This window comes from Scardinius erythrophthalmus (genome assembly GCF_964197995.2).
Source record: "Scardinius erythrophthalmus genome assembly, chromosome: 13".
Taxonomy (NCBI): Eukaryota; Metazoa; Chordata; class Actinopteri; order Cypriniformes; family Leuciscidae; genus Scardinius; species Scardinius erythrophthalmus.
The window spans coordinates 17706112-17721370 of record NC_138233.1 but is presented as its reverse complement, the minus strand read 5'-3'; the positions used below and the strand labels follow the sequence as shown (position 1 = coordinate 17721370).

At 40.7% G+C, this 15259-nt stretch overlaps 1 protein-coding gene across 1 annotated transcript; it reads right to left on the bottom strand.

The window, feature by feature from the left end:
* Window positions 1–793: 793 nt before the first annotated feature.
* On the bottom strand, window positions 794–4072 carry LOC308700365 (uncharacterized protein). Its single transcript, XM_081381961.1, has 2 exons — window positions 3910–4072; window positions 794–2928 (listed from the first exon to the last, which is right to left on the bottom strand). Exon 2 carries the CDS (start codon window positions 2127–2129, stop codon window positions 1200–1202), a length of 930 nt encoding a protein of 309 aa, XP_081238087.1. The 5' UTR covers window positions 2130–2928; window positions 3910–4072; the 3' UTR covers window positions 794–1199.
* Between the last annotated feature and the right edge of the window lie 11187 nt (window positions 4073–15259).

The window sequence follows — 15259 nt, the reverse complement described above, 5'->3', positions numbered from 1 at the left end:
CACATGTAGTATGAGACTCTTACCTCAGCCGTTGATCGGTCGGGATGAGGTTCGCTGTGACGACGAACCAGGCTCACTGAAAAAGGGCGCATTATTTCTGGACTGACTGACAGACTACAAACAACTAATATGTGTTCAGCGCTCCTGCTCACGGCTGGTTGCTTCTGTCGAATACGATTATAGCTTTGAACCACTGTGATCACAATCCACGACTACTTCACGAGCGTAGACTGAAACTTCAAATCTCCCGCTTGCCCTTGACACAGATCGACGACAGAGACAGATCTGTAGCTAACTGTTGTGGGCGGGACTAGCAGCAACGAAACGTAATGGCGGATAATTTGAATCTGCGCGCGCGCGCGGGCACACACACACACACACACACATACATACAAACGCACACAAAGCCACGCAGATTTGGAAAAACGATTCATAAAAGACATAAAATATAGGCCTAAATGAAATTTTCGGGCAAATAGCCTACAAATGATGATCAAAATGAACATCTATTTGCAAGACAAAATTAAAAGACTATAAATAATTAAATAGGCTTGCCTAATGTGTGTACAAATCTTAAAACTCACTTTAACCCCCACATGCTTAATAATCTTTAAGGAAAACATGTTTAGTGACTGCTGATTTCTGCAGTTATACCTTATTTTCTTTGTTTTCTAATTCCACAGAAATAATCTGTAAAATATTACTTAATTTTTTATGTAAAATTACACATAACCCTATAAAATTACAGAGAATTTCCTTTTAAAAACGTAAAATTAATGTAAAACCAAAATAAAAGCAATTACCTGTAAATTTAATAGTGGACCTTTAAATTACAACAAATATCTGTAAAATAACAGGTATTCACTGTATAATGACAAAACGACAAAATTCTGTTAAAAAATACAGACCGTTTCCTGTAAATTTACAGTTTTTTTTTACAGTGTAAAATAACAAAACACCCATGTGCAACACAAGACAGGACAGGCATGTGACACTACCCCCTCCCTACGGAGCAGCTACCAGACGCTCCATCAGACCAGGGCGGGACGGGAGGGACAGACCGGGGCGGAGACTCTCCCTCGGGTGACCAGGGCGGAGCAGACTGTCCATCGGGCGGCCAGGGCGGAGCAGACTGTCCATCGGGCGGCCAGGGCGGAGACTTTCCCTCGGGCGGCCAGGGCGGAGACTTTCCCTCGGGCTCAGGAACTAGAACAGACACCACCGGCTGGAACTGGAACAGACACCACCGGCTCAGGAACTGGAACAGACACCACCGGCTCAGGAACTGGAACAGACACCACCGGCTCAGGAACTGGAACAGACACCACCGGCTCAGGAACAGGAACAGACACCACCGGCTCAGGAACAGACACCACCGGCTCAGGAACAGACACCACCGGCTCAGGAACAGACACCACCGGCTCAGGAACAGATACCACCGGCTCAGGAACAGACACCACCGGCTCAAGAACAGACACCACCGGCTCGGCGGCGGCCATCTTGTCCGAAGACACAGGCTCGGCAGATGTGACGTGAACAGTCTCTGTGGCGGCCATCTTGTCCGAAGACACAGGCTCGGCAAACGTGACGTGAACAGGCTCTGCGTCGGCCATCTTGTCCGAAGACACAGGCTGGGCAGACGTGACGTGAACAGGCTCGGCATCGGCCATCTTGTCCGAAGACACAGGCTCGGCAGACGTGACATGAACAGTCTCTGTGGCGGCCATCTTGTCCGAAGACACAGGCCCGGCAGACGTGACGTGAAGTCTCTTTGGTGGCCATCTTGTCCGAAGACACAGGGCCGGCAGACGTGACGTGAACAGTCTCTGTGGCGGCCATCTTGTCCGAAGACACAGGGCCGGCAGACGTGACGTGAACAGTCTCTGTGGCAGCCATCTTGTCTGAAGACACAGGCTCGGCAGACGTGACGTGAACAGTCTCTGGCTGGGCAGACATGACGTGAACAGTCTCTGGCTGGGCAGACGTGACGTGAACAGTCTCTGGCTGGGCAGACGTGACGGATCGCTGGGGTGGTGCAGGCATTGCGAGCAGCTCGGACGGGGCCAGTAGAGCATGACACCTGGGCGGCGCGGGCAGAGCGAGCAGCTCGGACGGGGCCAGTAGAGCATGACACCTGGGCGGCGCGGGCAGAGCAAGACGCCTGGGCGGCGCGGGCAGAGCAAGACGCCTGGGTGGCGCGGGCAGAGCAAGACGCCTGGGCGGTGCGTCAGGGACGGCAGTCACCTCCGGGATGGTCTCCGTGTTAGGAGCCACCGATCTCAACAACAAACACAAAGTGCGGCAATGATAATCTCAGGTACTGTGCTTTATTTAATGTTAAAAGCGTGAAATGTGACTTTGAATATCATTTAGTGCTCCAGCTTTGTAGCTGTAAAAGCAACAATGGACATATTTCACCTCAGATCTTGAAATTAAACAAATGGAAACATGAACTTTAAAACTGTGAACAAACAAGTGTATTATTTGACAAAGATTGTTTTAGTAACTCAGCAGCCTATGCATTTTTAAATGGTGTAACATTTGTGAATTAGATTATGTAGCTACTTATCCATTTTCTTGCGAGTGCCGTCAATTTTACTCTCTAGTGTTGTGCACTTGCCACGAGACTCCGCCCACACGCTGTTCTGGGTGTTTCTCAATATGCGTTCTTCAGCCATCTATCGTCCTTGTGTTCTCGTTTTACGTCATCATAACCGTCGAAGTTCAGACCCTTGGAGCCGTTTCTCAATACCAAGTACGCAAAGTTCGGACTTGAGTCCTTGGTAGTTCGGACTGACAAGTTCGACTCAGGAGAACGAACTCCCGAGGACGGGAGGACGCGAGTCCGGTAATTCTGCAAATGGAACAGCGGCGTACTTGATAGCGTCACTCAGCTTGCTCTGGCTACTCCGGTTATCTCTTTATAGGCTACAAATAAAACAAAATATGTTAAAAACCACCACTTTGCCTCTTTTCATTTTCATTTAAAAAAGATCTTTAACATAATGGCCACACAAATGAGGTTCAGGCAACGCAATTGATTATCTTCACTGCATATTTACAACAACACGAAATATAAAGCACAACCCTGACTCTTTTTGTTTTCATTTTAAAAATATGATGAATAAAAAAACATTATAATATTGATCATTAAAACGAACATTTAGCAAAAAGAGACAGGGTTGTGTCATATATGTATATACAGTGAAGAGAATGTAGGCAACATGTAGGCTATTATAATAAAATATTTTATATGTTTTAAATAAAATGACATAACCTTTTTTTTGCTAAATGTCAGTTTTAATGATCAATAATAGCCATTCTAAAAGTATAAGTAGCCTAAAAGGTATAAGAAGCTATACAATAATAAAGCCAACGATTCAGTCAAACATAAGTCAGCTCTCTATAGGCTACATAGTTAAATAGACTAACGTTAAATAAAGCTATAACTTCACTTTGCCCTCAGCTAAAACGTTTTGCCAGGGAACAAATAATACATTAATGAGACAAATAAAATAAATAAATCGCCTGTTGGATATACACAGGACGATTTAAATCTCATAGTATACCCATAGACTGTAAAAGGTTATACCACTAGACTAGAGACATCCGAGCCAACGGCAAGTCAGCAGCAGAAGCCGAGAAAAGGCTGTTCTCGGCGGGGTACGAGCGCCGAGCGTCCGATTTCCTGGTTCTCACAACTCCGAAAACGTCAGATCAAATTTTCAAATAGGCGCTATCTTTATAAATAAACCAAAGATTTGATCTTTAAACAACTACATTCTCGCCTGAAATACTCTTAAAACTACATTTCGTGACACATTTATAGCAGTATTTTTAAATTACGCGGGGTTTCTCCTCTGCTATTGACGCTTGCTGGTTGGTGGTGTGAGATGCATTCTGGGATACCTGGCTTGTCAAGTCCGCACAAGTCACCTCTTGATGCATCCTCGGTAAAAGGGGCGGATCAAGAACACATCCGGGGATTCGAACTGGACTTGGCTAGATGTAGTGATGTTACGTCTGACACCGACGCTCCGAAGCTTGCTTCAAACTCGAACGGTCCTTGCAATGAACCACTGCTTCGGAGCTTGTATCATTACGTCACTAGTCACGTGAAAATGACGTCTGAAGCAAACACACTTGGTGTGTTCGACATCGGCTGCGGCTGGATGCACCCGATCTGCGAGAGTAGCCGCGTGCAGGCGGGGAGGAGCTGCAAACGGAGACGTGAAGTCGGACACTTTCTGGTTCCCGTAGTGACCGCTCACGTGGTGTTCGCATACTTTACCACAGCTGCAGTGAAATAAATGCAATATTTGCCAAATAATACGCAGATGTTTCAGAGACATTTTCATTCAATACTTTTATGTACTGCTTCACACAGCGTCTGTTTGAACAAGAATAAAGTTCAACATAAGCTATATCAATGAAGTGGAGTCTACGTTTTTTAAGCAGTTTTAATTTAAAAAACATGACACAATATAACATGACAACGACACGAAAAGAGTTTTCACTGTTATAATAAACTGATTTGAGAGCTTTAGAGGAACTAAAGGTGTTCGAAATAAACACGAAACACACGTGATCGTTGTCATGCGGTGAATCCGGCCAATCGTGGAACAGCTGTGTCGTCATCAGCCCTCCTGCAGCCCAGTGCAGCCGCTCTTGAGAAGTTGCGCTGGCTGAGTTCTCCGGCTACTCTCGAATTGCTCGCGCGGTACTTTGATGGCATACGTCACAGTCACGTGGCGTCGGCGCTGTATCAAGTCGGACAAAATTTCTAACCGGCATGCACTGCTTCAAGTCAGCCGCCGATCGGTCTGCGCAGAGCTACATGAAGTCGAACAAGCCTATTGCTTCACTCCTGTAGTGAACCACATGGCTGCTTTGACAGCCCAATCCAGTGTTGACAGGTTTGAAACCTGGCGGCTGTATTTCTTATAAAAGTGAAGGTAAAAAAAAAAAAAACTATAGAAACCATTACAGAAATTCTATTGGATTTAATGTTTTTCATGGGAATTTATTGGTTGTGATGGGAATTGTAGTGGTCTCTGTGGGTCTCTATGTGTTGGGTTGTATTGGTGGGGGCATTAAATCCTAATGGAATATGTCCCGAACACACTACAAAAAAGAATTATGTAGTGGTTTAAATGGTAAAAAGCCAATGGTTACTATTTTAATATAAACCATTAGAATTTCTGTGATGGTTTCAAACTTTTTGATCTTCTGTCCTTGTCTAAAGAAATAATTACACAGACACATCCTGCTTAATCTTTTATTATCAAGGTGAACACATGAAATTCGTTAGTATCTGTAAAATTCACCTACATAAATGAGTTTCATAGCAAACACTGTTTCAGCTTTGATCACCTCGGTAAACACGTAATAAACGGGGCGTTATGGTTGTCAGCTTTGTTGCATTACATTTACTTCACCAGGAGATGGTGCTGCAATTTCTATCTGAATGAAGCTTCGAGTAATGAACCATTTTCGACACAATTGTATCAGAAAGCAATAATGCTTCGAAACGCTTCATTTGGCCATCACTAGCTAGATGTGAACTTTGAATTGGAACAGTACTAAGGCAGCGACTGATGACGTTTCACAAGTCCACAAGAACACAAGTACAGACAAGAACGCATATTGAGAAACGGCTCCAATTCTCAAGAACGCAAGTACAGAGGACGCATGAAAGAACCCGGATGTGTTCTTGATACCGAGGATGCATCGAATGCAGACTTGAGCTAGTACTCGCCTGGTGTCCCAGAAGTCATTGCGGCCGGTTCCGAGTTCGTTCTTCCAAGGAAGCTTGGCAAGACCGGTCTCCACGAGAACACAAGTCCGTTCTCTGCGTTCTTGGAATTGAGAAACAGCCTGTCGCTGGAATTTTATCGCGTCGCGTGTAGTTAGGACGCGTGTCCACTACAGCGGCAAAACTCCGCTCAGTGCCGCTGGAAACGCTATAACGCCTCCGCTTTGGGGTGTGTCTGTTGCGAGTGTGTTTAATCTCTGTTTTTTACAACACACACACAGTATAATTATTAGAGATGCACGCGATTACATTTAGAAATAGGCCAGCTTTGTTTCCAAATGCACCAAGCAAAGATATCCTTTCAATTTTATAAACTTTTATTAACCCAGCAAATATAATCACAATGAACACATCCAAAATAAAATCTTTAACATATATAACAACTGCAAAGCGTCTAATTTGTAAACAAAATGTAAACAATTGATATTTGCATAAAGTCGAAAACTGCCCAACCTTTTTGACGCTCTCGGTCGCTCTCAACGCTTTCTCCGGTCCGCTGGCAATCCCAAAATGCACTGCGCGACCGTGAAGCTCAACTTCCATAGGAATGAATTGAAAACGCTCGCTCCGCTCCGCTCGCAACGCGCCAGTGGACACGCACCGTTTAGGCTACTGAGGAATGGGTAAAATGTGATCCATAGTCTGCCTGGCTTAATGAGAGCTGTGGTGAAGAGAATGGTATCTGTGATGACGATGGTTTCATTTGCAAAGACTGTTTGAAAAATGACTAGTAGCCTACTAGTAGAGCACGGTGCTTTAAATCTCTTGACAAACTAAAAGACGTAAATTACATTTGTATGTATTCTAAATAAAAAACAGGTTGTAGCCTACTGAATGTCAGCTTGCTTATTTTGCTCAAGATAAGGATTTATTAAGTCCACATGTCATGCAAACTAGAAACTATGCTTCTGACCCTAGGCCGAGAGCTGTTTCAAGTACACAGCTTTGCGATGCTGTTTGCGAATGTTCGTTAGAACGATGGTTTCGGGAAACACTGACTCGTTGAACTATGCTGATAACGACGGAACTTGCGAACATAGTTGGTTGACGATGTTTTTAGGAAAGCACCCCAGGTAAGATCGCAAACCGAACTTGGACCAATCAGCTGTGAGCAAAGTGACACAAGTCTGATGCGATAAAGTCACTCAACCTGTTTCTACTCCAAATTAAAGGTCACTTATAGCAAATGATATTTAAAGACAAAATCATCTTTTAGTAATGCTTTGATATTATGTAATTACTATACCCTTCATCGATCACACATGCACAATTTTAGTTCATCAATTATTATTACACGCAGTTTTAATTAATAAATATATAAAGGTATAAATACACGTTAGAACCAATAGAGTTTAAATGTTCAATCCTCTATATAACTTTATCAACTGTATTAACTAACTTCACAACTTTTACTTGCACTGATATAGCAAGACTTTTTCTTTTAGTTGTCCTCTTTCATAGACAGATATTTTCTTCTTGCTGTGTAAATTTGCAGTTTCACTCTTTCTCAGCATGTGATTGGCTGTTCTGATGTCACACCTAAACTCAGGATCAAAGCCTGAGTTGACAGAGAAAGTTGATGATCAGCATCAAGGTACCAACAAAGCCTGGTTGGATCGGTTTGGTTTTGTCAACTCGTAACTAATCTGAGTTTGTTCAACCATCATGGTACAGGCCCCTGAGGAGGAAATAATAAGAGCAACAAACAAACATACACATTTCATATCCTACCTGTTCCAACTTCCACATGTTCCTCGATACTCTACTGTTGCACATGAAAATGACTCACGCCACATCTTAATGCTGTTTCACATCGCCCTCTACTGGACAGGTGACACTAACGTATGCCTTCTCTCTCTAACGGAGAGTCCTTCTTCGGTTTTATGGCGGGTGGCATCAACGTTAGGGTGAATTATCTTCATCTATTGTGTTGAAGTGTGGACCAGTTTACTCATTTCATAAAAAAAAAACGACTTAAATCTAAATTCTCTTAATTAGCTCTGTTTTCAAATAATGAAATACACTCTGCTTCATAAGTATATTTTTAAGCTTTAGTTCTTCCACTCCCACCTTTCTAAGTTTTCTCTTCAATATTTCTCGTTCATACTTTTGACAGACACAAATAACATGCAGCATAGGCTACTCCTCTATTCCACAGAGCTCATATAATCCTGTTGGACGTTTATTTTCTAATTTTAAAGTTGTATTAAGCTTGGTGTGCTTAAGTTAAGTTGTTCATATATTTATTTCCATTTCGGAACCCTCAGTTATGCTTCAGTAACACAGTCCTGATAGTGCGTTAAAGGTGGACTCAATTCCCCTCATTAGAAACGCAATTAAAAATTTTAAATAAAAAAAAACTGTTGTTTTGAAAAACAGTTTTAAATTAGCAGCCTATAAGTTTTGAGATCGCATGACAATTTAGATGGGTCGTTTGTGAACAATTCGGTACACGTTGTTCAACTGTGCAGTGACAAATTTGGAACGAAAACGCGACCTCAGGTCTACTATTGGGTAAAGGCTAATGTTGCTCATTAATTACGTCAAATGTCCCTTGTGAATATTTTATTTATATTGATTGCATTTTATGTTGCAACGGAAGAGAGTAAAGGTGCAGGCACATTTGCGAAATTTCAGTGAAATTCCATGGGCTAAAAGGTCAATTCTAATAACGACGTAATGTATGAAGCTCAGACAGAAGTCACTTTCTGTTGGTCAATACTTCGTTTCAACATAAAATGCAATCAATAAAAATAAAATATTCACAAAGGACATTTGAGGTAGTAAAAAGTTCCAACAGCTTCGTTTTCTGCCAGGGTTCTTTTTTTCCTTGCTTCCGGTAGATGGTCCAGGCACTTAAATGTTTTTCAGGTCTAGAAGAGGTTTTCATTCCTGTTCAAACTAGTTTTTCAGCATACTATGCCAAGATCCCTGCAAAGTACACATTTTACTGTTAGTAATGTTATGAAAGTGATAATTGGGAAAATAATTTCCTCAGCCTTGTGACGTTCCAAAACTATTTGTCTTTCTGTCTGTAGAAACCAAAAGCAGATCTCAGGCATAATGCAACCCCAGTCACTATTCACTTTCATTGCATGAAACACAAGCAGGGGGAAAAAATGCGCAAAAACATTCATGAATCCATTCTTATCTACACTCGTCTCATTCAATTCAATGCAACAGTTTATGTATTCTGTTGAGCTCCAAAAACGTCTAAGAAAAGATCCAAATGAATCCACAACTCATGTGTTGTTTGGCTATACTAAGTCTTAGTCAGATTACATGTGTAATGTAATGGATTGCGTTACTAACTGCAGTTTTCATCATGTAATTTGAAATCAGTAATGGATTACAATTTGTAAGTAATCTACCCAGCACTGCTGACAAACATCCTTGTCGATAGAATTGAGCCTTCAGCACATGTGGCTGTGCCCAAATTCATGCATTATCCCTTGTGCTAAATCTACTCAAAGCCTAGCAAAGCATCACAGCTCTGGGCAGGTCACAGGCCACAAGGGCTCTGCGCTGACCTGGAGGATCAACAACAAAGCCTTTGAGTGGGCATCTAATGCCTTATTTAGTCTCCTCATCTGTGCACCTTTTGCACAGACCAACTGCTTCCTGTCTGATGGGAGGGGAAAGGATGGGGGTGAGAATGCTGTAAGCAAGACACTGATCCGTTTTTGCAGGCCAGCCGCAAACACCTTTGTTCAAACACTTTTCCTCTTTCCCTCTCTCTCTCATCGTCTTTCTCTTTCACTCTGAGGTAGATTAACTCTCTCATCCTTTGATCCCCCCATTTTAATTCCCTACAGCTGAGAGAGGGAGTGTGGCCAGATTGTTTCAGATCTTGATTCACATTTTGTCAGTTGGAAAAAGTGGGAAAACTTGTCTCGTTCCTGGGCATACTGAAATTGTTAGGAGGGATAATTATTAGGAGGGAAAATAAAATAAATGCATTGCTGTGATATCAGTTATTCTATAATTTAGGGTAGATTTCATTTCCATTGATGAAAATTATACTCTTTGCAGAAATCATATTTTATCCATTAAGGGAAAGCATACAATCGCACACAAAGATTGTGTGCACCCTATAATTAAGTTTGCTTAAAATGTATTTATTTATTTATTTTTTGCAGTGTCTGATTTTGAAATGGTGAGTGATTCTTCTGTTCAAATTTTTTTTTTAAAGTCAACTTATATAAAATGTATTTCTAAAATCGAAATACTTCATTGAGTTTGAGTTCATCTGCAAAGTTCTGTCAACTATAGCACAAACCGAATAACCCCCTGCAACTAGTTTATTACAACAGCATGTGACCAGCATAATATATAATATCGTTGGTGGATTGAGACCATTGAGAAAATTTAGATGGTAAAATGCTGAGAGGTTAAAGAAAACAAGTCCACTCATTTTGGAGTCTCTTGGCTTTTGGGAGATGTATTATCAGAGAAATTGACGTAAGTTCAATTTCATCTCTATTACAAGCTCCATTCCCCCCAGTTTGGAGTGCAACAGGGCTCCAGTGTTCATCATATCAGAGAGCAGAATATAGATAAGTGGACCCTCTCTGAAAATCAATAGATATGTGGGAAAGTGACAGCAAGAAAAAGAGATTAAAGGGGTGGTTGATTGCTATTTCACTTTTTTCATTTTAAATACTGTGTAATGTTGCTGTTGGTGCATGAACAGTATCTGCAAAGTTGCTGCGCTGAAAGTTCAACGTAAGCAGAGATATTGTCTTTTAAAAATCAGGAAGTTTAATGCCTACAAAAACGACTCGAATGGGACTACAACGAGATACTTCCCGGGTTTTATACGTAACTAACCCATACATTTACATCAACCCTCCCTCCGGAACATGTTCTGCTGTCGAAGAGGAGGAGTTATAGTGGAGAGCTGTAGCTGTCAGGTCTTCTGTGTTCAGGCTTCCTACAGACGCTGTAGTTCGTCAACAATGGTTAAAATTTAAGTTTGATTATGTTCCTGACAATTACAATCGTAGTTTAGCTCTCTGTGCTGCGCATTTTACCGAAGACAGCTTCCAGAATCTACACGAGTTCAATGTCGGATTCAACAAGAAACTATTACTCCAACATGAAGCAGTTACAGCTTTAAAACCAGAGGCCACAACCTGCAAGTAAGATTTAATCATTTTAAATGTATTTGCCTGTATAATTTAAGACGTACGTTTTAGTTTTATCAAGGATGTAAAAAAATGCCAGCGCTGGCTTTAGTATATGACAGATGCGTATAAACATTTTGGACCCGAATTTGTATATGTACAAATTTTGTAAACGTATTTTCCATGTATACTTTATGACGTAATTTTTTTATTTGATCAAGAACGCAAACCAATGCCAAAGCTGTTTGGTTATAGTAGCTAGTTAGTTCGATGTTATTTTGTGTGTATAAGAAACGTGTACAAACTTCAAAAAATTATCGCAACAGCGAACTTCAGCTGCTGTTATCACATGTACACCTAAAGAAAACGACAAACTGAGTAAACTACCGGTAAGTGTTGTGAATAGTTAAACGGTTGTTCATTCTATCAATAAAACAATATCTTTAAAAAACGGTATTACTCAGTCATGTATTCAGTTATATTAAATGTTTAATCAGGGGGAAAGCGTATCTCAAAAGCTAACAAACAGCAGTAGCATTTTCAAGTAACAGCGTATGGGAATTCTTTGAGAAAATAATAATAATTAAAAAAAATTACCATTCAGAAACGTTTAGTAAGAGCCGTGTTTGCGGAGGTTCTGCTTGACTCTCTTCATCACCGCTCTCTGGGTCTGATTCTGGCTCAAACTGATGAGGCAATATTGACACCATTACATTTGACCGGGTCCGGAGCACATGCAACTGTCGCCCGTAAAGGTAATGGGCGTGAAGATTCCGGACGCAGTTTAGCCAATTACAACACACCGGCCGAACTAACCAATCTGAGCTCATTGCCTCTTTCTGAGGGAGTGGTTTCATAGAATCAGGAAGTCAACCGGTCGTTCAAATGACAGAGGAGGAAGCGGCTTACAATAAAGGTGAAATTTATGAAAAATAAGGCGTTTTTTAACAAACGAAACACGAAGACATGTTATATTGCAGCCCATAAACATAATCAAGCTAAGAAAAAAGGCAGTAAACCACCCCTTTAAAAGAGAGAGAGAGAGTGCTAAGTGTGTGGGTTGTTCTTCCCTCCAAACAAAAGGCTAGCTAACAGATAGATGACCTTAGTCAAGAGGTCAGATGTTGCTCATTATCTCCACCTGTACTTCTGCTGTAGAACATTAGTATGGTAGTGCTACTTGTATTGTGTTCTTCCTTTAATTGCTTCAGCTTATTTTCATTTGTATGCACCATTGGATACAAGTGTCTACTAAATAAATAAATGGAATTGTAAATTTAAAAGATGAGGCTACCATACACTTTGCATTAAAAAGAAATTCTTCACTGTGAGTTTGTGGTTCCTGAAGTAATAGTCTGTACCAGTGTATTTATAATATACTTTCTATGGAAATAGAACAAGAAATGAACTTTCAATGAAATGCTAATGTGTTCAAACTCATCTCATGACCATTTGTTTCCTTCATAGATCTTTATTCCCTGAAAAAAGACATGCACTGATCAATTACACCAATACAACAGCTGCAGCCAACAGGAGAAATCATCACAAGTAGGCCGACAATAGATGTTAAAGGGATAGTTCACCCAAAAATTGAAAATTAGCCCTTGATTTACTCACCCTGAAGCCATCCTAGGTGTATATGACATTCTTCTTTCAGAGGAATACAATAGGAGTTATATTAAAAAATGTCCTGGCTCTTCCAAGCCTTATAATGGGAGTCACTGGGTATATTTTTTTGGAAGTCAATCAAAGTGCATCCATCCATGATAAAAGTGCTCAAAACGGCTCTGCGGGGGTTAATAAAGGCCTTCTGAAGTGAATGGCTGTGTTTGTGTAAGAAAAAATCTGTATTTCCGATTGTATTCTCTGAAAGAAGAATGTCATATACACCTTTCGGCTTTAGGTTGAGTAAATCATGGGCTAATTTTCATTTTTGGGTGAACTATCCCTTTAACATTTCAACTGAATCTTGTGTAGCACATAATGAACAGATCAAATGAAGTACCAACAAATTATCTTTACATATAACATATTTACATATAAAGCTGATTTTTTATTTATTTTTAATGTTCTTGTAGTTTTTTTTTTATTCAAATGCTTTTACTGTTATTCACTGCCTGCATGTTTCAGAATGCTTTTTCTCTCTTCAAATGCTGTATTGTTTTGCAATTTAGTGCAAATGAGGCTTGGGCCAGCTTCTCATTCTTTTGTTTTATTTTGGGATGTTTACATGTCTATATCTTAAAGTTTGGTTATAAATATGTAAATCCAACATAACATCAATAACAATAAAAAATAATTAAGATGATAAAAACAGAGTGAGAACAAAAGGCATTAGGTTGGATGTTGTACTTTCTGGTCTAATTTATTACATTGTCCTTCAATGTCTTTGTTTTGGCTCAAAACAGCATCTGGGTTAAAACCTTATAATCCCAGCAAATTCATTGTCTGATAGTTATATGCATATACATATAATTTGGTGACAGAATATTGTTTTTATTTTCCCATGACTTGTGAGACATTTGAGGCAGAAAGAATTCTATCCTATTAAACATTCCTGCTCTTCCATAATTTATTCACTTAAATATCATGTTTTGAAATCTGTTTATATCTTTTTGATGCCAAACATTGTCTTATCTGTTTAATAATGTTTTGATACCTGAGATTTGTTATTATTATTGTGGGTTCATCGCAGTTGTGTTTTATATAGTAATCTCTTTGTGAAACCAACGCTGATGTTAGCTGGTCCGGATATGCCACTGAAATATTATTCGATAACACCTGAAGCAAAATAGGCTAAGTACATGTTATTTTCTGCTCACAAAGCAGGATGTGTCTCTTGTTTTCCTCTTCACCAGCTCAAACCAACTGTGCTCCATTATTAAAACAATGAAACAAGATTTCAAAGTTCAGTATAACATATCACAAAAAAAGGCATCTTTCCTATTTAGAGCTAGTATGCACTTTTTGTGAAAGGGTTTTAGATTCCGTGTCTCAAACGTGATGACAACCAGCAACTTTCAAAATCACACGAACAGGACATTTAGATGACCTCAACACATCCAATAGCTCTTATATTTTGCATAAAACAATTTGAGTGATATGCGCTGTTTTTACAGATGCATGGCTCATCTCCTTACTTCAAAATGAACAGATAGTGACACCTTTCTGTCAGGGTCACTATCGTCAAAGATGATTAACAATAAACATACAGTTTGGATTGGTGATTTTGTTCTGTACTGGGCAAGAACTCCATGCAACCTAGCATGGATAATAATAATAATAATAATAATTCATTACATTTATATAGCGCTTTTCTCGACACTCAAAGCGCTTTACATAGAAGGGGGGAATCTCCTCAACCACCACCAATGTGCAGCATCCACCTGGATGATGCGACGGCAGCCATATTGCGCCAGAACGCCCACCACACACCAGCTTACTGGTGGAGAGGAGACAGTGATGAAGCCAATCAGTATATATGGGGAGGATTAGGAGGCCATGATGGACAGAGGCCACTGGGCAAATTTGGCCAGGATGCCGGGGTTACACCCCTACTCTTTCGAAAGACATCCTGGGATTTTTAATGACCACAGAGAGTCAGGACCTCGGTTTAACGTCTCATCCGAAGGACGGTGCTCTTTGACAGTATAGTGTCCCCGTCACTACATTGGGGCATTAGGACCCACACAGACCACAGGGTGAGCACCCCCTGCTGGCCTCACTAACACCTCTTCCAGCAGCAACCTGGTTTTTTCTCAGGAGGTCTCCCATCCAGGTACTAACCAGGCTCAGCCCTGCTTAGCTTCAGTGGGCAACCAGTCTTGGGCTACAGGGTGATATGGCTGATGGATAAGAGCATGCGATAACACTCTTAAGAGTAAACAGAACATAATCAACATGTATTGCAGATATCATTAATGTTCTTAATGACAATAATTGAATGTGACAACACAATATAACTATCTGATTTGAAGCGGAATATCAGGACTGTGGAGGATGGGGGATCAGGCAACAGGATAAAGCTGCTGATAATACTAAATTGACCTTATATGCAGTGATAGGCGTCGTATTCCCATAGGTAGACGTGGATCAGCTGAGAGTCAGCATGACTGGTGTATTTATATCTGACCAGGAGTAACATTTCACTTATGAAATCTGAAATGTGGAAACTTGTTCAACGACCTCATTTTGAACGCAGTCCCACATTTGGCTGTACTGTAACACTGAATGATAGTGACTTGAACATTGAACATATTGACATTGGCAGTTAATGGGTCAGCCTCCAATGAAGAATTTTTGTGGTGAATCACTGGGG

Coding starts and splice junctions, on each gene's coding strand:
- LOC308700365 (XM_081381961.1), bottom strand. CDS start 2,129: ATGCTCTACTGGCCCCGTCCGAGCTGCTCGCTCTGCCCGCGCCGCCCA.